Here is a 20,491-nt window from a genome sequence, read left to right as displayed (position 1 = left end):
TTCGAGGCCTGCCCGACTCTTAGTTCGTCGTTGCCCCGGAACACCTGTCGGTACCTCGCGCAGCTCCGTGTTGACGTACCACGTCATGAGCCTCCACCCCCGCGGCGTCGCCGAGGGCGTCCATGACGTGGCAGGCCTCGACGAGCGTGCCGCGCCGCGCCGACACCTCGTCCTTGGCGAAGGCCAGCTCAAAGTCCTCGCACACCTGCTCCAGCAGCGTCCGCTGCAGCTCCGACACGCCGCGGCTCAGCGTCGCAATCTGCTCGATGCTGCGGTAGCTGTTGAAGTGCTTCATGAGCTGCAGCACGGCCTGCAGGAGGCTCGCGCACTCGCGGTACTGCCGCGTCCGCGCGTGGCCCTGCAGCTGCTCGTAGGCCGTCGTCAGCATCTGCAGCCGCTTGAGGGCCGTCATGCTGAGGGTGAGGTTGCGCTTCGTGCCGTCGAGGCGCTTAATGTCGGCCGTCATGGATGTAATGTTCTGCTCCGTCTCGATGGCGCGCGACCGCACCGTCTCGATCTTGCGGAACAGCTGGGCGAGCTCGGCCTGGGCCGACTGCATACGCTCGAGGCTCGAATCGGGCCCGTAGGCCTGGGCGAGCTCGAGCTCGGCAATCTCGGTGGACACGTCATTCTTGTGTTCGTGAAGGGTCTGGGAAACGCGGCTGATCGATGTGACGGTCGAAGGGTGGGAGAAGAGGAGATTCAAGTGATCGATTGGGTCGTAGTCAACTGCGAGCTTGTCAGCCAGGGAGGGGGGGGGAGGTCCCAGGAGGCAGCCCGCAAGGGCATGATGGCACTGACCAGCATCCAGCGACGTGGGATCATCGAGCGCTACGCCATTCATGTTCGCAATGTCTGGAACTCCGAAGTCGAGTGCTGCTGCTGCTGCTACGCGTGGATATGGCGAGAGGGCCCTGTTGCTGTCTCGTTTGCTGCTTCTCAGGGCTGCCAATGCACTGAAGCTCTACCGACGATTAGACGCTGGCTTGGTCTATCAGTACGTAGCCTCTTGTTATCGGCTATCAGCACGTGCTGCCTGTTAGAGCTCCGGGTCCAGCCAGCTACAAGTCCAGCCAGCTACAAGTCCAGCCAGCTACAAGGCACTCTGTCACTGCCGCCTGGAATGGCGACCAGCCGTGTGGGACCTTGGCACGGAGCCCAATCGGTGGCCTGCCTGTGATTACATTGACGGTACCTAAGGTACCTACCTAGGTGCCAACGTGTGTAGGTATACAAGTACACAAGGCGCCCTCCACCCACAGCAAGAGCCCGCTACCACGCGATCAAGACCGTGTTAAAAGCTCCATCCACGCATCATATGTCTCATCTCAGATGCAGGAACACGACAAAGCCCCCATCACCTGCCGTACGACCCCAGCGAAAACAAACTGCCACCGTCGGCATCTAGTGCGCCGGAGAGCAAGCCTCCAACGAGGACCATAATGGAGAAGACCATGCCAATACTGTGCCTAGGTACCTTAGGTTGAGGTACCTACCTACCTCATGCAGGCCTGCATTTCGTGCGCCTTGCCTTGCAGGTCTGCAGGCTGGCTGGCTGACTGGCTGGCTGGCTGACTGGCTGACTGACTGACTGACTGACTGACTGACTGACTGACTGACTGACTGACTGACTGACTGACTGACTGACTGACTGACTGACTGACTGACCATGGAACACCCTGTTCGCCACACGATGCAGGGCGCCGCCTCGAGAACGGCCGAGTAGCCCGAGCAGGGCAAAAAAAAAAAAAAAAAAAAAAAAAAAAGACTTGACCGTCGAGCCATGCGAGACCTGGCCCCCGTCTATCTGCCTTGCCGTCGTTTTGGCCAGGTTTGTCGGGAGCCACCTTCCGAAGACTCAATCAGAGATGCCTATTGCGGATTTATCCGCCGTGTCCTACATGTACATGTACAGCTCGAGCTCCACTGTGGGTGGCATCTCCAGCAGCTGGGCTATACCATGCCAAGTATCACGGCCTCCTGCAATTGCATATCATTGCCACGGAGGACATGCGGCCCTGCACTTTCACAGTCTTCTTGTCCACCGGCAACCGCAGGTTTATACCATCATTCTGACATGGCCCCTGAATCCAGGCCCGTTCGATTTGGCTCTTTTTCTCCTTCTATAACTTCGCTGGATTGTTGTTGCCAAACAGGGTAGATAAATCTGTACCCTTTCCGTGGCCCCGATGCGCTTCTCCCTCATAACCAATGTTTGTCGCAAAAGCAAAGCAACAATGTGCAGCAGCCAAGTGGCTGTGATTCGCTTGTTAATGAGCCGCCGCCTGGTATCCCCGCCCGAAAAAAAAACGCCTTGCAACCGTCCGTCTATAGATTCCCATGGCCAGCCTCCTTTTTGAAAACTCATCCCACCAGTTCAACGCAGTGCCGGTCATTGCGTCCGAGTCTCGATGCTTGTTTACACGACAGAGCCCAAATGTCCTGCTTTCCCCCCAGCCAGGGCCGCCGGGGCGGATCTATGGGATCAACCCGAGGTTGGGCCGCTCAGAGGCCTCATGAAGAGTGCAGTGCTTGGAAGCCAGCCGCGACAAGGCTGCGCGACCCTTTGCCGTCTGCCGGTCCGTTCCAATAGAAGAGGCCCTACAGGCATACGTTAGCTTGAAGCACCACAGTCAGCACCACGTCTGGACATGTCCGTCTGCTCACCCCTAGCCCCTTTTGCTTGCAGAACTGAGCCTTGACCTTGACGGTCTCGGGATTGTCATAGCTCACGAATCCTCCATCCGCGCCGATGCACTGCGCCGAGATGGACTTCTTATCAATCGTTTCCTTGGTCCCGCTTCGCGGCAGTTGCTTGTACTCGAATGTGCCATTGTCACCACCGCCCCCTCTGAACTTGTGGCCCGGCCCAGCTGCGCCCAGGAAACTACGCCCGTAGAGCGGGATGCCGAGGAGAATCTTCCCGGGATTCACGCCCTTGGCGATCAAGTACTGCACGCCCGTAGCGCCAGATTCTTGGTCCTTCTGAGGGGCGTACAACTGGGAGTGATGTCCGCTCTTTGGCGTCCACGTGCCGAAGAAGTCGTATGCCATGAGATTGACGAAATCGAGATACTCGGCCGAAGCCTGGAGCGGAATGTACTGAAGCACCATTCTGCTCGCCGGCAGGGCAGCGGTGAGTAAGTATTGGTCCTCTGGTAGATGGAGACGTATTGTCGCCAGCAGAGCCAGAAAGTCGTGGCCCTGCTGGGAGTCTGAGGGATACTCCCACACAACTGAGCAAATGTCAGCATCAGGGCCTAGCTGGTCGATATGGTCTGCTGACGTACTGTCAATGCCGTCGAGGCCAGACGCATCAACTAATCCTTTTGCTGAGCGCGCAAAATTATCTCTGCAGATAGTGCTCGCGGCCACGACAGGAAAGATGGCCGAGGAACTGCCGCCGCCAATGGACAGGACAACCTGTAGATGCGGGTACTGTTGTTTGAGATGCATGAGAGACCCGAGGCCCCCTTGGACGCCATCGACCGGCGCCCCCGCATCCGCCCACTCATCGCTCAACTGGGAGGGTTGAAATCAGTAAAAGAGTTGTTCCCAACTGTGGTGAGCCAGCCGACTCACGAAAACACCACCATCCGGAGAAACATTTGCGAAAGCGTAGTACACATGGTTGGTGTATCCATAGTTGAGCGCTCCTGGTGTGTCGCCTTGGTATATTCTCTCGTTGGGGAAATAGACGGCGTTCGTGTAAGCGAGCTTTGAAATGCTCTTGCCTCTGCGCTGTTTACGCGAGGATGAAGACGAGCTCATTCTGGAGTTGAATCGATCATGTGAAACAGAGAAGGGGAGCAAGACAGTATCGAGGCGCGCGACAGCGAATATGGACTTGAAAGTGAGGAACGCTGACACGAGGGACAGGTGGAAAGAGAAGGCGGTTGGGTGAAGAGCATGTTGTTGTACAGGTCACAGTACCCAGTCGGGCAGCAAGCGCACCTCATGGGCAGGCTCTAGCAGCCCAGGACCTATATATACAGGGCGAGCTGCGACGGTGAGTGAATATGGGCAACTTGTGGCCATGTCTCGATGGTGGAGACAACACGCATCAAATTTACAGGTGAGGGCCCCGGTACCGCGATGCCACGATGCATGATATAATTTGGGCTGGGGTGTGTGCGTGCGATGGTTGAGGGGAAAGGGGGGGGGGAGAGAAGACGCTTGCAGGGGACGGGTGAATGAAACTTGCTAAAAAGATGCCGTACAGTACAGGCAGCAGAGACAGTTGGAGACGGGCAGGTGAGTGTAGGTAGGAAGCGTGGGATATCATGTCAAGTCAATCGCCTACTGGTTTGATTAGCTGGCCCATCCTCGCAGCTCCGTGCGTGGCATCCTCCGCCGAGCCTGTACATCTTCCGACTTAGACCGCCTATCCTTGGCGAGGCATGGCGATCAAAGTCGCATGTCAATGAGACCCCTGTACGCTGCTGCTTGTTGTGCTCACAAGTACGTAGCCACAGTAGCTTCGACGCGTCTTGTCATAGGTAGGTGTATGCACAAGCATGTCCTCGAATGGCTAAAGAGCACCATGGCGGCCGTCACGTTGGCAGATGTCGGACCATGGATGGAAATGCAACATGGCGAGTCAGTGTCGAAGAGCGTAGGTTCTGCATAGAGTCCAGAGCGGCAGCGGCAGGTTGATTCGGCCATTGAAGGGCAAGAATAAGAGAGATTTGTCGCCGGAAGGCGGCAGGGAGGAGGGTGAACAGAACCGTGCCCCAATTCGCAGAAGTGTCCCGTGTCGGGACGGCCTGTGTCGGACCGGGATGCCGAGGAATATTCGAGCACGAGTGACGGTTCGGCAGGTTGAAGGCATGAGATGTGTCCGCATCACCGTGGTTGTCATGGTGAAACTAGGATCGGTGCGCGTTAGTCAAGTACGATGGCCTCTGCGGCACGCTCGTGAGGCACATGCACAGGAGAGGAGAGTCCCTGATCCAGACAGGGAAAAGGGGATTCCAAGCAGCCTTGGGTCATCAATGAGCTGCGGCTCCCGGGATGTTGCCTCAAAGGAGAGGAGAGTCTGATGTTCTAGAAGAAATGCCCCACGTCGTGGAAGGCTTGGAAAAGAAAAGTCATCTGAGGAATACAAGGCCTTCCCGCAAACGCCGCCCAACCAGACGGGACGGCAGCGGGGAGCAGGTCTCAAACTCGGGAGGGGCATTGAAAAAAAGGCAACCCTAAAACAGCGTCCTTCCCTGCAAAACTTGGGGCTGGTGTTACAATGGTCGAAGCTTTGAGTCGCAGCCGAATGCGTCCAGGGCCTCCGGGGACACACGATGTTGTGTTCAAGGGCTGCGATCGTTGCCGAGGGTAGGTCGGTGCGAGCGGTGCGAAGCCTCCTACTAATTTGAGTTGACCTCGGTGCGTACGCTGCGAGTCTGGCGTCGAGCAACACAAAATGGTGTGTTTTTGATCTCGGTGGCATCGGGGAGAGACCTGGTGAATGGCCGACACTATTCTACTGGGATGAACCAAACGATCCAGTGACGCCAAGCCGTGTCTGGCGTTCATCCCCTTTAGGTTGCCCCAAATCCCCCAGTGTGGAGATGGGCCGCCATCAGACAAGTAGCAGCTTGGCTTCTCTCGGTACCGCAGCGAGATTGCATCAAATGACGGACGGTCGACGCGACGGATGCTTCTGCCCAAAGCTGCATGGCACGCTGGCAGGCCATTCTCTGTACCCAGATGCGGGCCCAAGAACCGATGGGTTGGCCAAATGAGGTCATTGGGTGTGTCGCGTTTCAGCGGGTGAGCGGGTGAGTGGAAACAGCAATGTCCCAAGTTTGGATGGTGGTTCCCTGCCGGTCTCCTCGTGAAGCATTGCCACGGGATAGAATTAAAGACGGGAGAGTTGCGGGAGATGAGCAGAGAGAGGGGCCGGGCGGCACTGTTTGAAGACACGGTTCTCTTCCTCCTCAAACAGTACGAAGGCCACATTTGAGAGCCCGAGAAGGGAGGTATCCAGCCAGGCAGCGGAGACGCTATACTCACACGGGGAGGTACTCTCGTCGATGGCCTGCTGGCTCCGGCAGAGGCACAGACGGGTGGGTGCTTGGAGGAGGGCAGGACCCTGATGGTATGCGGCACCCATGTACATGTAACGCGGTTTGTCGGTTGCCCCGAGATCCCCAGTGGCCGGAGAGCTCCAAGGTCCTTTTAGCGCAGTCGCAACCCGAATCAGGGGAGTGGTTCCGTCCTGGCAAAAAGACCCAAGGACCTGAGCCTGGCATGTGCCCATGACGGGAGCGTCTCGCCGGGGAGGCCGGCGTGTCGCGTGCGAATGGTCATGAGTCGTCGGTTGGTGGAGCAGCGAGGCTGCTGAAGGGGGCTTCTGAGATCCAATGATATGGATGGCCTTACCATCTGGGTGAAAGCAGTGCTGTCATGTACCACGAGTTGGATGCCGTCAACGACTCGGATGCTTTCTGCTCCCTGTCGACATGTTTATTTAGGGGACCATGAGCTACCTAGGCATGTTGAAAAGGTGATGATGGGTGTGGTTTGCAGAGGTGAAGCGAAGGCAAGAAGCACGGACAAAATCGACTGCAAGGCAAAGTGATGGAAGCACCAGAATGCGAATGCGCGTGTCATCCTGCAGGCCTTGGCAGCAGGATCACCCCAGCATGTGCCTGCCCGCCAGCCCGCCTGCTGCCTGTCGTCCTCCAGCCGCCTGCTGCAAGACCAGCCAAGTTCCTGATCCCGAACAGGCCAGACGGATAACGGGTTCGTCGTGCGCTATCCAAGGCCTGAAGCCCACTGTGGCTGTCGGCCGTTGCAAGCCCGCATCTTGACATTTCTATCAACATGGCGCCATTCTAAGTTGTGTGCCACCGCAGTGGCCCCGCTCCTCGATGCACGATTCCGAGCTACCGTAGATACCTTGGGTGTGAACAACGAGATGTGAGATGTGAGATGTGCATCGCAGGGCATCGCACTCTCTCACGTGTGTCGAAGCGGGAGGTGACACGATAGATGGATGGCTGGCTTATTAGTTTCGGGTCACAATTCTGCCAAAGATCCGCTTTCTTCCTGCAAGCTGCCACTTATGCAAGCAAGCCTGAATCGAAAAAAAGACCCCCACACGCATCGACCGTACATACCAGTAGTGAACAATAGGCTATCAGTTCATATGTAGGTCGACACTTTATCATCAAGCTTACGGTCACCATCTCGTCATAGGACAAGATCGACTTGCAGGACTGAGTGGATGTTGGCCGGTGGCATATCTTGCGCCATGACCTGAGCATGAGTGATTCCTCGGCCCAGCGGGAGACATGTGTTCGATGGATGAAGCCAAGGAAGTACAGCCAAGGGATTCCAGACAGGGTGTACAGAACCGATGGAGATACTTTAGGAATCCTAGGGGTTTGGGCAACCTTCGGACGATGATCTGTGGGCGACTAGAGACGACGAGATGGCCACAGAGCGCGAAGACATCACATGGGCAACCCAAAACTCAAGATGTTCCGATCGCTGCAACCTCAAGCGATGCGTTGCTGTGCTGTACTAGCATATACCGTCCCAACTGAATGGTCTGCGCAGCGAGCCTCAGCTCACAAGGGGGTTCGCTTGCCTTATTACCTCCATAAGATGGACATGGGTAACGTGAAAATGATCGTAATAGAGTACATGTACCTAAGGTACCTACTACCAGTGGCCGCTTCCCCGAGGTTCCACCCCGCTGGCTGACTAACCCGATCTGCTCTAGCCAGCCGTTCGGAGCTTTTGGTTCAACTCGAGCTCGGAAAGCTCACGACGTGGACAAGGCCATCATACCCAACGCCAATTGTCACCATACACGCCACTTTGCCAGTCTCCAGCCACCAGAGCAGCGCATTCATCGACACTCAATCACGAAATCACTTGGCAGCGATATTTTTTCACCGCTCCTGGACGGACTCGGCAGCGCACGCCACGCTTGATACTACTTCAAACACTGAACACTGAACACCGACCTCTCCCCAACGCACCCGCCTCTCGCAGCCAGACCACGAGGGCCCCCAGCACCGCAGGCCAGCCAGGGCCAGAAGCCCACACCATGGCAGCGATGACAGCACACCCCTCGCTGGCGCCGTCCCGCGCCGCCCCCGACCTGGCCTCGCACACCGAGCCGGCGGCGACCTTCGACTTCACGCCCTTCCTCCGCGCGACGCACCAGCACGCCCTCGCCGCCGACTCGGCGCCCGGCGGGCAGCCGGCGCACACGCACGCGGGCCGCGGGCCGTCGCTCGTGTGCAAGCACTGGCTGCGCGGGCTCTGCAAAAAGGGCGCCCACTGCGAGTTCCTCCACGAGTACAACCTCCGCAAGATGCCCGAGTGCAACTTTTTCACGCGCAACGGCTACTGCTCCAACGGCGAGGAGTGCCTCTACCTGCACATCGACCCGCAGTCCAAGCTGCCGCCCTGCCCCCACTACGACATGGGCTTCTGCCCCCTCGGCCCCGCCTGCGCCAAGAAGCACGTCCGCCGCGCCCTGTGCCTGTTCTACCTCGCCGGCTTCTGCCCCGCGGGGCGCGACTGCCGCGACGGCGCCCACCCGCGGTGGAGGAAGGACCTCGAGCGGCCGAAGCTCAAGGTCGAGGTCCAGCGCGAGGAGGAGGAGCTCAAGCGCCAGGAGGAGCTCGAGAGGCAGGCCGCCGGCCTCCATGAGCCGCAGAGAGATATGCGAGACGACAGGGGCGGCTTCGGCGACAGGGGGGACAGGAGGCATGGCCACGGGGGCAGGGGCGGCGGTGGTGCGGGCGGCGGCAAGTGGCGCGACCGCGGGGGAGGTGGAGGCGGCGGCAGGCGGTTCCGCGGTCGTGGACACTGAGGAGATCGTGTCACTAGCTGGCAGGGCACGTCAGAGCCACTGGCTCTTCCTCCTGACGGGAGACATGGTCACGGCAGCGCTGATGTTAGACGTGGGAACAAGGCACAGAGAAGGGCCTGTACAAGGCGCACGAATGATACCAAGGTTAAGAATCCATTCTATTTCATTATAGATCTGTACGTCCAGATCCCCAAGAGTCGTGAATTTCTTTCCCGTGCCAGGTTGTGTGGGGTGACACTCCGTTATGAACGCCTAAACAAGTGCGTCTGTAGAACGCAAGCAAACATGGAAACGACGATGCTCATGAACGTCGCCAAACATTGCTCTCTCCATCTCCAGGGACAGCGATAAAGTCCTGGTTGTCGCCATTTTCGCTGCCCTCGCGAGACCCATCATATGAGCTCGTCTGCCACGCCGAAAGCTCGTCCACCCGCCGAATGCCCATCATAAACGCCACGATACCGCGGGGCACCCACCGCCCGACAAACCCGTAGACACCGGCGCCGAGGCCTACGCGGACAGTGCCGCTGGTGATGGAGCCATCAACGACGTCAAAGACGGCATTGTGAAGGTGTCGCAGCGAGCTGCCCTTGAGGCCTCGGATGCGTCCGGCCGAAATGGCCGAGGTGCTCTGCGTGACAAAGTTGCGGCCGTAGGCGTGGCGCGCATTCTCGGGCCACATGAGCGTCTCGGCGGCGTCGGCGTCAATGCCGGGGCCCTCGATCAGCCCCTTCTGGTAAGCTGACGTGTGTGATGGCTTGGCGGGTGTGAAGCCCGCAAAGTCAAAGGTGCCTAGCTGCATGTGGGTGACGGGGACACCGAGAGGCCTGAGCTCTGCAGTGAGAACTTCGGTGAAGGCTGAGAGGGCGGAGCAGACGGTCGCCTCCGGCGCGTGGAAGGGCGGGTTGATGGAAGAGATGATCGAGGGGGTGAAGACCATGACCTTGGGCGGGTGCCACTTCTCGCCGGCTGGGCTGAGACGAGCCGTGAGAAGGGGAAGGAAGGCCTGGATTGTGAGGATGGGGTGCAGGAGGTGGGTGTTGAAGAGGTCGGCAAAGCTGGAGGGTGGGATGGTGGCGATGGGAGAGGTCTGGTAGTTGAGGGACGGAATCAGGATGACGGATTTGAGCTCGAGGAAATTCGGTTTCGTCCTGGGTGCTGGAGCATGCGGTGACTGGAGGTACTGAGCAAACCGTTCGATGGCGTTGCCGGCGCTTGGGGGCTGTTTGAACACGTCAGTTTGGTGGTCCATGACCAAGAGAAGAGGCAGGACGAGACTTACGTCGGTAGCATCAATCGTCAACGGCTTGATATCCGGCCTCGACATGTTGTGTACCATGGACTCGTCTTCGACGGCATTACACACGACAAAGACGATGAACCCTCTCCTCTCCATGTCCAGCGACAGCGATCGCGTCAGAGGCAAGGTCGGCGAACCAGCGATGACGACAACCTCCAGGCGACCACCGTTTCTCGCACGCTTGGCTCTCCTCGTCTTGCGGTAGAGACTGCTACTCCTGTACGTCTTGTACACGACAACGCCAAAGACGGCGACGGCAGCTCCCGTGACGAGCTTGTTCCGAGATATCCAGTCCCGAACTTGTTCATAGCGCGTCACAGCGATGATCTCGATGGGTACGGAACGAGACACTGGCGTCGGGCGCACAGAGTCGGGGATCCATTGTGCTGAGGATAGAGTGTCGCGGACGACTTCGGCAGCCTTGTCGACCTGGCTATTGATCTGGTTGGCAATATCGTCGGAGTACCGGCGGATGTGGTTGGGCAGGGACGAGAGCTTTGGATGGTTAGCATGGAAAGGGGGTTACAGGCTGCAAGAAGGGGAAGCACTGACAACGTCCAGAAACTGCTGGTCATCGGCCGACATTTTGTAGGTCGTTGCAGAGCTGCGGTTCGAGGCGTTGCCGTTATCTGTCGTGGTGGTTTTGGTGTCGTACCGGTGGCTATGCCTGTGCCTGTGGCGGAAGAATGAGGGCCTGCAGATGACGTTGGAGAAGAGCTTCAAGTCGCTGGAGCACGCGCTCAGGATCGGGCGTCGAGAAAGGATTGCCAGGCCGCCGGTGGGGTCGCTGCAGCCGGCAACAGTTGGCTATTGTCGGTCACTCAGAATGCCATCATGAATCTCAAGCATAATATTCTTTGCAATTTCACAGTCCACCTTTCCAGACAGCAAGATCATTCTTCAGTTTTGTTCGCTGGTGTAATCCATGTGTCGTTCGACATGTCGTGCTCCAAGTTGATCCAACCCATTATGCAAAACCACACACTCCAAGAAGCACCATCACTGAAGTCTACGATGACTGTGAACAACCAGGATCGTGAGATGCTATGAAGCAACGTCTTCCGAACCTTCAAGGAGCGCTTCACACCTTCCTGGCCAAGCATCTCAACCGCACATAGGAAATCATCTCTCCACCGCTGCCATCCTGGCTGACATATTTCAACACGTCACTCGCCTCCCTCACAACCCCTTCAACAGCATCAGCTCCCTTCTCCTTCTCGACGGCATCCAAAAAGGCCTTGCCCATCAACCGCACCCAGCCCTCGACGCCGCCCTCGCCTGCCGCCGTCGGTCGCCATTCTCTCTCCACCTTATCAATCTTCCACCCCCCCGCTTCCTCCTCCATCGTCCTCGCCAGCCACTTCTCATCAGGGAAGAACCACGGGTCCGCCGCCTTGGCCTTGTCAAGGCCAATGACCCGTCCGGCGGCGAGCACAAGCGCCGTCCTCATCTCGGACACGTTGCCCAGGCCGCCCATCTCAAAAGCAAACGTCGCGCCCGAGGGGAGCACCTCTCTCACGCGCGCAAAGAACGTGCTCGCCGTGTCCGGCTTGAGGATCCAGTGCATCGCCGCGTTGGAGAAGGCCTTGGTGTACCTGAATGGGAAGCGGCTCCTGTCAAGGTCCATCTCGTTGGCGTCGACGACTGGAAAGAAAAAAGAACACACCACCTTGTCAGTACGCTGATGCAGGGGCGGTCACGAGATGGAACATGTAACGCACCCTCGAACGTGCACCTGTCTCCGCCCGGCGCCGCCTCGGCAGCCCTGGCAGCGGCCGAGATCATGGACGGCGAGGCGTCGATGCCGTGCACGGCGCCTTGTCCCTGCGAGAGGACCTTGGCGAACTCAATGTTGAGCACGCCGTCACCGCAGCCAATGTCGAGAATGACGTCGTCCTTTTGAACGTCGAGCCATTGCACTACCTTGGTCGCGAGCTTGGGCACGAAGGCGGCTGAGTGCTGGTACTCCTGGCTGCGTGTTAGCCTCGTGGTTGATCGAGATGCCGGTACGATGCAAGAGGAGCGCGCACCTCTGTGGACCAGTTGTCCTTTTTTTCGTCAGCCATGGCGAGATGTGGATATGGCAAGCGATGGAATGAATGAAAGTAATAGTCTTGATCTTGATTATTCTGGACTGACTGGAAATATGCCTGGCTGGTGCTGTCTTATATAGGTAGGTACTTGTGGTCATGATCCGGGTGTAAGTGGTTGACTGACAAAGATGGGGTCAAGCGACGAGGGCCGATCTCGGACCCTGGACATTACCATGCACGACAAGGCTTCAGCCATCACTCATGCAACTCGTGCAATACATCATAAACTCTGTGGAATGATTTGCCAGCAAGAACGGGCTTACGTCGCTTGTTTTGGGGTATAGGCTTTGCTTGGCTCATTTCATGGAGTACATCGGACACGGTGGGTTTCCATCGTCCCGACAGAGCGAGCCCCAGTCTCGCTGCCTTGACCTGCAGAATCTACACTATGTTCTCTACACTCAGTCAATTTCAAGCAGCTCGTACTTGTCGTCGCCCAGGGCATCCTCTACCCTCTGCATGAGGGAGAGCACCTTCTCCTCCTCCAGGCGACGTCCCACGACCTGCACACCCACAGGCAGGCCATGCATGGCAGTCGCATCGTACAGCTTGTACGCTCCCCTTGCCACACCGTTGAGCCTGCTGAGTTTGAAATCCTTGGGTAGCTGATCCAGATTCTTGTCAACGTGAGTCACGGGCAACACACCGGCAGAGTAATCGAGCTGTCCACAAAGTCAGCCACACAGTCACAGCGGGCCCCTTCAGCAAAGAAAACTCACAAGGTTGAACATGAACGTGTATCCGCAGCTGCTGACGGCCTCTCCCATACCGTCATGCGGCACCGCCGGCGTCGCGTTTGGCGGTGTCACCAAAAAGTCTACCTCGGCCGCCTCCCACCAGTCGAACCAGGCCAGCCGGATCTTCTCCCGCTGCGACACGAGCTTCCACGCCTCGAACGCGCTCTGCGGGCGGAAGTCGCGCACGAGGTCCGCCCACAGGGCGTCACGCCGCACGTACTTGACCCACAGGTAGTAGAGGTACCGCGTCGGGCGCCACATGCTGGCGAGGTAGCTGAGCTGGGCGGCGCCGGCGTCGACCCACTCGCCCGGGCGGAGGAAGGAGCTGTAGGTGAGGCAGCCGTCCGAGTTGAGGGCCAGGGACGCGACGCGCAGGATCTCGCGGAGGTGGGGCAGGTCGACTTCGACAATCTCGTGGCCCTCGCGGCGGAGGGCGTCCTCGACCATCTCGACGGCGCGGAGGCATGCCGGGCTGGGGTCGACGACGCCGTCTGTGCGCATGATGCCGACGCGGAGCTTCTTCTTCTCGAGAAACTCCTTCTCGACGTCGTGCCGCCAGGGAATCGGGTGGACGGTGTAGTCGTAGTTCCACGGCTTCATCTCAACGATGGAGCGGGTAAAGTAGGTCAGGTCGTTCAGCGTGCGGGCCATGGGGCTGAAGACGCTGGGGATGCCCTCCTGGCCGGGCATGCTGGTCGTGATGCCCATCTTGGGCCAGCGGCCGGTGGAACATCGCAGGGAGTAGCAGCCGGAGAAGTGGGCAGGGACACGGACGCTTCCCGCAACATCGGAGCCGATACCGATCCTGCCGCCAAAAGCAAGGAGAGCAGACTCACCGCCTGTTGAACCACCGGGGCTGTACTTGCTGTTGTGCGGGTTGGTGGTGCGTCCCCAGACGTCATTGGTGGATTCGAAGGAGAGGAGCGTGATGGGAAGGTTGGTCTTGACGTAGGGCACGGCACCGGCGTCCTTCAGCAGACGCACGACGGGGCCATCCTCGACAGACGGCTTGTTTGTGTGCATGGAATAGCCGATGCACGAGTCGTACCCAGCGACGTGCAGGCTGTCCTTGAGGGAGACGGGGATACCAGCGAGGGGACCCTTCAGGTTGATAGACCCTTCCTTGAGCCAGCCCTCGGCTGACTCCAGCATGACCTCGGTCAAGCAGTTGGTGCTCTCATGGGCTTTCAAGGCAACCTTTCCGTACGTCTTGAGCACGTCGATGGGCTGGGTAGCACTGTTCTGGACATCCTGGACAAGCTCTTGGATCGGCTTCTGCAGAATCTCCCGTTCCAGTACAGAAAAGGGTCCGTGGTAGGCCGTCAAGGAACGAATTCTGTGGGACCGCTGAGCCTGCTTAGATTGACTGTGAGAGTGTCAGTCGTGGTGATGCGTGTAGTAGGGGTCGATGAGGGTAGTGATCATGTTCAAAACCTACCAGTCTCGACGGTGTTGGAGGTCAAATGGAAAGACCATAGCGAAGGGTCAAGGTGGGAAGTTACGTATGGGTCGCAGTGCTAGAAACAGAAGAATGAGGTTGAAAAACTCGTGGCACCGACACTGGGCTTGGCGAGGTAGATGAAGGAAGAAGGATAAACAGGTCGTACGAGACCTGGAGCTGGGCAGCTTGTCCCTTGATACACGGTAGTTCGGAGCTGGTTTCGCGGGGCCCCGCGCGCGCCCCTCCAGGTAGGAGGTGCACAGTGTACAGGGCGCGCGCCTTCCCCTATCGTAGCACGCCCTGGCCCGCTGATACCCGTGGATCCACCCCCGGAGGTCCACTCTGCGTGCCTCCGATAAGACATGGCAGCCTCGGCAGCTTCGGTCAGATCGGTGAGGCTTTCGTGACCATCGTGATGCGAGACAATAGCAACGTCATCTTGGCTGGCGAGAGACACCTCTTGCTTCCAAGGGACACCTCTTGCTTCCAAGGGACACCTCCTGCTTCCCATTTCTCACCTTCCTGGTGAATGAGAAGCCATCTATCTCTTCAACGGATGATGTAGAACAACACTTGCACTCGCGAGCCGGCCCGCCGATCCATACTCAAAAGAGCCCTTCTTACTGGATATAGTTTGGGAACACACCGCTGATGTTCTCACTTGAGTTCAACCATGCGTGGTCATCAGTGCTTGGCAATTTTCCTTTCTTTTTGGATTCACGGAAACAGCCGCACCTTGCAGCTCGCCCCCGGATGCCCATTGGAGCGATCACAACACTGCATCTGGATGCAGCTGGGCCGCCAACCAGCGAGGCACAGGCAGCGGCAATGGGTGCAGCGAACGCAGCGAAGCATCAACTTTTCGATTCAAGTCCTCCACAGTGCATTGTGGCCGCGCTATGAACATGGCCTCTCCTCCTCACAATGTAGTGGAGGGCCTCCTCTCCTTGCGGTAGTGATCCGCAATCAAGAAGGCCAGCTCCAGCGCCTGCTTCTCGTTCAGTCGCGGGTCGCAGAAGCTCGTGTAGTTGGTCGACAGATCGTCCTCGTCGAGGTTCTCGCTGCCGCCGAGGCACTCGGTGACGGCGTCGCCCGTGAGCTCGAGATGCACGCCGCCGAGGAAGCTGCCCTGCTCCTTGTGGATCTGCAGCGTCTGCTGCAGCTCCTCGAAAATGTCGCCAAACTTGCGCGTCTTGATGCCGCTGCCCGTCGACTGCGTGTTGCCGTGCATGGGGTCACACTGCCAGACGACGCACTGCCTGTACTCGCTGTCCTCGACGGCGCGGATGTGCGCCGGCAGCAGGGAGCGCACCTTGGCGGCGCCGTAGCGCGTGATGAGCGTGATCTTGCCGGGCTCGCAGCTCGGGTTGAGCGTGCGCAGGAGGGCGAGGAGGTCGTCCACCGGCGTCGTGGGACCGACCTTGATGCCGATGGGATTCGCGATGCCTCGGAAGAACTCGACGTGCGCGTGGTCGATCTGTCTCGTGCGGTCGCCGATCCACAGAAAGTGAGCTGATGTGTTGTAGTATTCCTTCTTGGGGGCGGACGCGGGCTCGTTCGGCCTCGACCGAAGGACGGGAGTCTCAAGAAGCCTCGTCAAAGGCTGTTCGTACTCGAGCAAAAGACCTTCGTGACTGGTAAAGAGGTCGACCGTGTCGAGCTTGTCGCTCTTGTCGGCGCCAATCGTGTGCAGGAACCGAAGCATGTCCGTCAAGGACAGGACTGCCTCGGAATACTTCCTCTTCAGCTCCGGGTCGCGGACATGGCCCAGGCCCCAGTCGAGGGGCCTGTGAAGATCAGCAATTCCAGCATTAAGCGATGCTCGAATGTAGTTGAGCGTAGCTGAGGAGTGATGGTAGGCCCTGAGGGAGGTTGGTTAGTCGAGTTGATTGCCCTCATCTTGGATGTGGGGAGGAAAACTTACTTGACGAGCCTTTGAGGATCAATCTCTCTCTCATCAACGTGGAATCCGTTTAATATGTCTCCCCTGAAAGAGGGCATCTCGACTCCGTCCACAACCTCGGTCGGGCTTGACCTGGGCTTCGCATACTGGCCTGCCATGCGGCCGATTCGAACGACCTTCTTGTCAGCACCCCAAACGAGGACCAGACTCATCTGCAGCAAGAGCTTAATCTTAGACTCGATAGCATTTTGCTCGCAGTACGAGAAGAGTTCAGCGCAGTCTCCGCCCTGGAGCAGGAATGCCTCGCCCTTGGCCACATCACGAAGATGCTGCTTGAGGGCGACAATTTCCTTGGGGTGGACAATGGGAGGCAGCCTCGACAGCTCGTCAACAGACTTTTGCAAAAGCTTCGCGTCGGGGTACGCCGGCGCCTGCTTGATGGGCTTTGAACGCCAAGAACCGGGCGTCCACTCTGGCGAAGGAGTTGCCATGATGATGATAGCTGTGGCTCGTTGTGACTCAGATGCTGGTATCACAAAAATTCCCAATGCGACGATGACAACGTGGAAGAGACAGAGAGCGTTGTGATACTGGAACGCTGCTCAGTATCTTCCAACGTTTGGGTTCAATGAGTCACTCGCAATGTCTGAAGTGACCTGGGATAGGTAGGTACCTGACGAGAGTATGTGGCCAAATATGGTCCTCAATGAAGGCCCCTTCTGGGCAAACCAAATCTCATTGTGTGCAACACAGGTGCATGCGCGCTAGGCCAACCAGAGCTTTCGGAGGCTGCAGTTACACGGGTACTTGTGTGTAAGGCGCGGCGCAACGGGCACGCCAAGTATCTCCTTAGCGCACGGTCTCCCTTTGCTCCAGTTGACACCACGACCCCACCACAGAAATCTCACAGCTTCCTTCCAGTGGGCAGTGACCGCATCGAAAGCTCGCCTACCACCAAAAACACCCACGTCATTGCTGAAACTTTCTCGACCCCTCAACCCGAATTCCAAGGTCGCCTACTACTAAGCCCGACGCTCGCCAAACGACTGTTTCTGCGAAATGTCCGAGAAGCAACCTCCTACCATTGTCGAGGGCGCCACGACTGGCGACGTTGAGGACGAAATCCCCGCCAACCAGGCCAAGTCCGCCGAAGACCGCAAGGCCGCTTCGGCTCTCGCCTCCCTCGAGGGTGGTGATGACGCGCGAGGGAACGATGTAGACGCAGAGGCTGCCAAGAAAGCTATTGGTAGTCTCGGCGGCGATCAGAAGAAGGCCGGCGAGCCCGTTAAGAACGTCAAGGTCGAGGCTGCCGATGTGGCGTTGCTGGTAAGGACACGCGTCAATTCAGACGAGCTTTGCCAGCCGGGTATGCTGACCAGCCGAATCACAGGTCGAGGAGCTCGAGGTCACGAAGCCTAGGGCGACGGAGCTGCTGAAGGCGAACGAGGGGGACGCCGTCAAGGCTATGCGTGCGTTTGTCAGCGTTTAAACGAAACACTTGGGTGCCATTGCATGGGAAGGGGCGTTGAGGGGCGTGGCAAGCGCTACGAGGATGGAACTTGGTGGGTATATCAATGCGCGGAGGCATCAATTGCTGACACGATGTCCAGTTCAACCACTTCCTTACGATAGACATGATACGACCATAGCACGGGCAATGGTGCCCTGCCTTTGGCGGAATAGTAATATTCTACGCTCGAGACCGGTGCACTCAAGTTCGCTGCCGCCCTGGTGACCGATTGCCGTTGTGTTGCCGAACCTTGACAGTCCTCACCGCATATGTGTCGCATCGCTGGTCCGAGGACTCTTCTCGTCGAGGCATTAAGACTGGCTTCGTGGCAATCGCCTGTTCGGCTATCATCCTTCAAGAGGCATGACACTTTGCATCGTGGGCTGCAGCTGCCCAACAAAGTGCGACGTCCAGCGTCGGGCTGGATTGATCAAGAGGAGGGCAATGCGCAGCTCCCACGTCAGAAGCAGGTCTCATGTTGTTGAAGGACAGACGGCACGGCGTAGTAAAGTGACGAGTCATTCAGACTTGCGAAGCATGGATAGCCCAACGATAATCACTTGTTCTCAAGGCAAGAATGGCGATTTAGGACCACGCGGGTCAGTGTCGCAGCCCAGTGCCAGATTGCAGGCTCGGTCTGCATTTCTCCGAATCTGTGATCACGATGCACAAACAACACACCCCTCAAGCTCCTAGAACCAATCAAGAAATAACCCGCAGAACCACATTTCAACAGCCTGCGCACAATGAAATGATGCGGAAGAGAGGTAATGAGGGGATGGGGTTGTGGCGGCCACACCTTGCCGTATCCGGCGTGACCGAGGACGCCGACTGAAGCCGTTGAAGGGGATGACTGAGGTGGGTGACGCGAGCGACGGAACAAGACCCCGCTGCGCCGGATAATGGAAACTCGTTGTGATGGGGGCGCTTGGGGCCGCCACGACATCAGACCTCGGTGAGACAAGACAGCCAGTCATGGCGTGGCTCGGTCAGGCCCCAGGTGGTGCGATGACCATGAAGAGTCGTATGTGCTGACATTGTAATTTCAAGGTGTGAGGCCCAAAGTACAAAGCAGTAGGCACCCGTGACCTGGTATCAGAGGTGTGGCCTGTGTCACCCGGTGTGCGCTCCATCCGATCCGGCCATCCGCCCAACGAGGAAACCGGTAGGCGCAGGTCTGTCGTGCATATGCCCGCCACAACCACGGCTGTTTCTGATGGTGGTGGTGGCATAGGAGGATCTGGACCGAGAGAGGGATTTTGTACAGAGGCATATTACGCTGGTTCACTTGGGTGGGGGATTGAAGTAGATTATCCGGTCACGCTTTCGGCACGACATGCCAATGAGGAGGCCAAGCATCCAGTCAGCGGGTGTTGAAAGCAGGGGTGTCGTGGGCCAAGCTCGGCATCGTGGAAGCTCGAGCGATGAGTCGGCAGAAGAAAGAGCCAGACAGCCCAGGTTTGGAGACTAGGCACTGAACCTACGAGACCGAGCGGCCACTTGTGGTGAAGCTTTTGACAGGGTGCTAATAACTTATGCCTGCCAGGAAACGCCCTGGTGTGCACATGGGCAACAACCCGACAGGACGGGGTACCTGGTCAGGTCATGTAGTCTAAAGTACGGGATTCGGTCTTCGAGAAACGACGTGGGTGGCTGGTAAAACCGTTTGGGTCGTCCCGTCATGCATCAAACTGGACACATGCCTAACAGATGGTCAGACCCGTTAGAAACTTTGTGTTGCTCGGGAATGGCGTCGCGAATGACTTATTCAACGAGAGCGGTCCGCGCAATCGACATTGCACGCCATGAGCAAACGCATTACTATTGAAGTAGGTTGCCAACTTGTCGCATGTTTTAATATCGCGGAAAGAGGTGCAGAAAAGCCTCGATTCTGGTGGCCATCGACATCACAAGCTTGGCCTCCCCTCATGGTCGACCATCGGCCTACAAGTGGGCGCAGCGTTTCTCTCGACACTGTCAGGCTTGCCGTCTGCTGCTGGCGTGAGACATGCTCAGCCAACGCGGGGAGACTACGGCCGGCTACCGGTCTGGGCTAGTAGATTGGAGCCTGGAGGTCATGAGTGGATGGTGTCTGGCTGGACTTCCCGAGTTGACCGAGGGTATGTGTAATCGGTGCTTCTGAGAAGCGAAGCTGCCCAACTTGACCGGATCGCGAAATCGCTCTAAAGACTCGCTTCTAAGGGGCCTGGCTGTGTGGCCGGGCAGTGACGTCGGGTTACCAGGTTCTTCGCCTTGTCAAGATGCGAAGCCCTGCACGGAGGCTTGCGACGGGGTCTGCTTCCATCCACCATGGCGCATCCATCAGAAAAGAGACATCGGACCGTTGAGTCCTTGCCGGGAATCTTCTCCGATCAACGGGCGGCGAGCTGTCGGCGAGGCCAGGTCAATGTCGTGTTCGAGATAAGATCTTATTCCAGGCCGCCGTACTGTACATGTATGTATGTGTGTGTGTGTGTGTGTGGCCAAGGTGCATCGCGGGGTGCCTTGTAGCACGGGTCGTCTCCGCCATTGTTGCCGATGTCATCCCGCGCCGCCCCTGCACTTGCCCTGCTAGTAAATTGCATTTAATTCTTCGAGCCGGGACAAGCGCGCCGTGAAACGATTGTTGTGTGCAACCATCAAGGCGATCCGGCCGAGTCTCGAACGCCCGCCGTGC

At 58.0% G+C, this 20,491-nt stretch overlaps 9 protein-coding genes across 9 annotated transcripts in view; 3 read left to right on the top strand and 6 right to left on the bottom strand.

The window, feature by feature from the left end:
* VDAG_06826 (uncharacterized protein) overlaps positions 1–844 on the bottom strand; it is a gene marked incomplete at its 5' end in the record, with an annotated part of 2,899 nt that extends 2,055 nt beyond the window's left edge. The window contains one exon of the mRNA XM_009659530.1: positions 80–844. Within this exon, the coding sequence (XP_009657825.1) occupies positions 80–844 (765 nt within the window). The remainder of the gene's footprint in view (positions 1–79) is intronic.
* A 1,229-nt stretch (positions 845–2,073) lies between these two features.
* Positions 2,074–3,771, bottom strand: VDAG_06825 (chitinase; the record flags this gene model as incomplete). The annotated part of the gene is made up of 4 exons (XM_009659529.1): positions 2,074–2,601; positions 2,668–3,236; positions 3,291–3,522; positions 3,583–3,771. 4 exons carry the CDS (start codon positions 3,769–3,771, stop codon positions 2,515–2,517), a joined length of 1,077 nt encoding a protein of 358 aa, XP_009657824.1. The 3' UTR covers positions 2,074–2,514.
* A 3,661-nt stretch (positions 3,772–7,432) lies between these two features.
* On the top strand, positions 7,433–8,830 carry VDAG_06824 (mRNA 3'-end-processing protein YTH1; the record flags this gene model as incomplete). The annotated part of the gene is made up of 2 exons (XM_009659528.1): positions 7,433–7,516; positions 7,727–8,830. 2 exons carry the CDS (start codon positions 7,433–7,435, stop codon positions 8,828–8,830), a joined length of 1,188 nt encoding a protein of 395 aa, XP_009657823.1.
* Positions 8,831–9,131: 301 nt separating this feature from the next.
* VDAG_06823 (uncharacterized protein) lies at positions 9,132–10,715 on the bottom strand (the record flags this gene model as incomplete). The annotated part of the gene is made up of 3 exons (XM_009659527.1): positions 9,132–10,052; positions 10,113–10,625; positions 10,683–10,715. The coding sequence occupies 3 exons, from the start codon at positions 10,713–10,715 to the stop codon at positions 9,132–9,134; spliced, it is 1,467 nt and encodes a 488-aa protein (XP_009657822.1).
* Positions 10,716–11,211: 496 nt separating this feature from the next.
* On the bottom strand, positions 11,212–12,196 carry VDAG_06822 (methyltransferase; the record flags this gene model as incomplete). The annotated part of the gene is made up of 3 exons (XM_009659526.1): positions 11,212–11,725; positions 11,797–12,089; positions 12,161–12,196. The coding sequence occupies 3 exons, from the start codon at positions 12,194–12,196 to the stop codon at positions 11,212–11,214; spliced, it is 843 nt and encodes a 280-aa protein (XP_009657821.1).
* A 428-nt stretch (positions 12,197–12,624) lies between these two features.
* On the bottom strand, positions 12,625–14,510 carry VDAG_06821 (acetamidase; the record flags this gene model as incomplete). Its single annotated transcript, XM_009659525.1, has 3 exons — positions 14,399–14,510; positions 12,943–14,326; positions 12,625–12,885 (listed from the first exon to the last, which is right to left on the bottom strand). Exons 1-3 carry the CDS (start codon positions 14,434–14,436, stop codon positions 12,625–12,627), a joined length of 1,683 nt encoding a protein of 560 aa, XP_009657820.1. The 5' UTR covers positions 14,437–14,510.
* An 810-nt stretch (positions 14,511–15,320) lies between these two features.
* On the bottom strand, positions 15,321–16,795 carry VDAG_06820 (phospho-2-dehydro-3-deoxyheptonate aldolase; the record flags this gene model as incomplete). The annotated part of the gene is made up of 2 exons (XM_009659524.1): positions 15,321–16,263; positions 16,326–16,795. The coding sequence occupies 2 exons, from the start codon at positions 16,793–16,795 to the stop codon at positions 15,321–15,323; spliced, it is 1,413 nt and encodes a 470-aa protein (XP_009657819.1).
* A 568-nt stretch (positions 16,796–17,363) lies between these two features.
* On the top strand, positions 17,364–17,793 carry VDAG_06819 (uncharacterized protein; the record flags this gene model as incomplete). The annotated part of the gene is made up of 2 exons (XM_009659523.1): positions 17,364–17,630; positions 17,695–17,793. The coding sequence occupies 2 exons, from the start codon at positions 17,364–17,366 to the stop codon at positions 17,791–17,793; spliced, it is 366 nt and encodes a 121-aa protein (XP_009657818.1).
* A 996-nt stretch (positions 17,794–18,789) lies between these two features.
* On the top strand, positions 18,790–19,191 carry VDAG_06818 (uncharacterized protein; the record flags this gene model as incomplete). The annotated part of the gene is made up of 2 exons (XM_009659522.1): positions 18,790–18,838; positions 18,914–19,191. The coding sequence occupies 2 exons, from the start codon at positions 18,790–18,792 to the stop codon at positions 19,189–19,191; spliced, it is 327 nt and encodes a 108-aa protein (XP_009657817.1).
* Positions 19,192–20,491: the final 1,300 nt, after the last annotated feature.

Source organism: Verticillium dahliae, genomic scaffold (assembly GCF_000150675.1).
Source record: "Verticillium dahliae VdLs.17 supercont1.14 genomic scaffold, whole genome shotgun sequence".
Taxonomy (NCBI): Eukaryota; Fungi; Ascomycota; class Sordariomycetes; order Glomerellales; family Plectosphaerellaceae; genus Verticillium; species Verticillium dahliae.
This window is presented reverse-complemented; position numbering and strand designations above follow the sequence as displayed.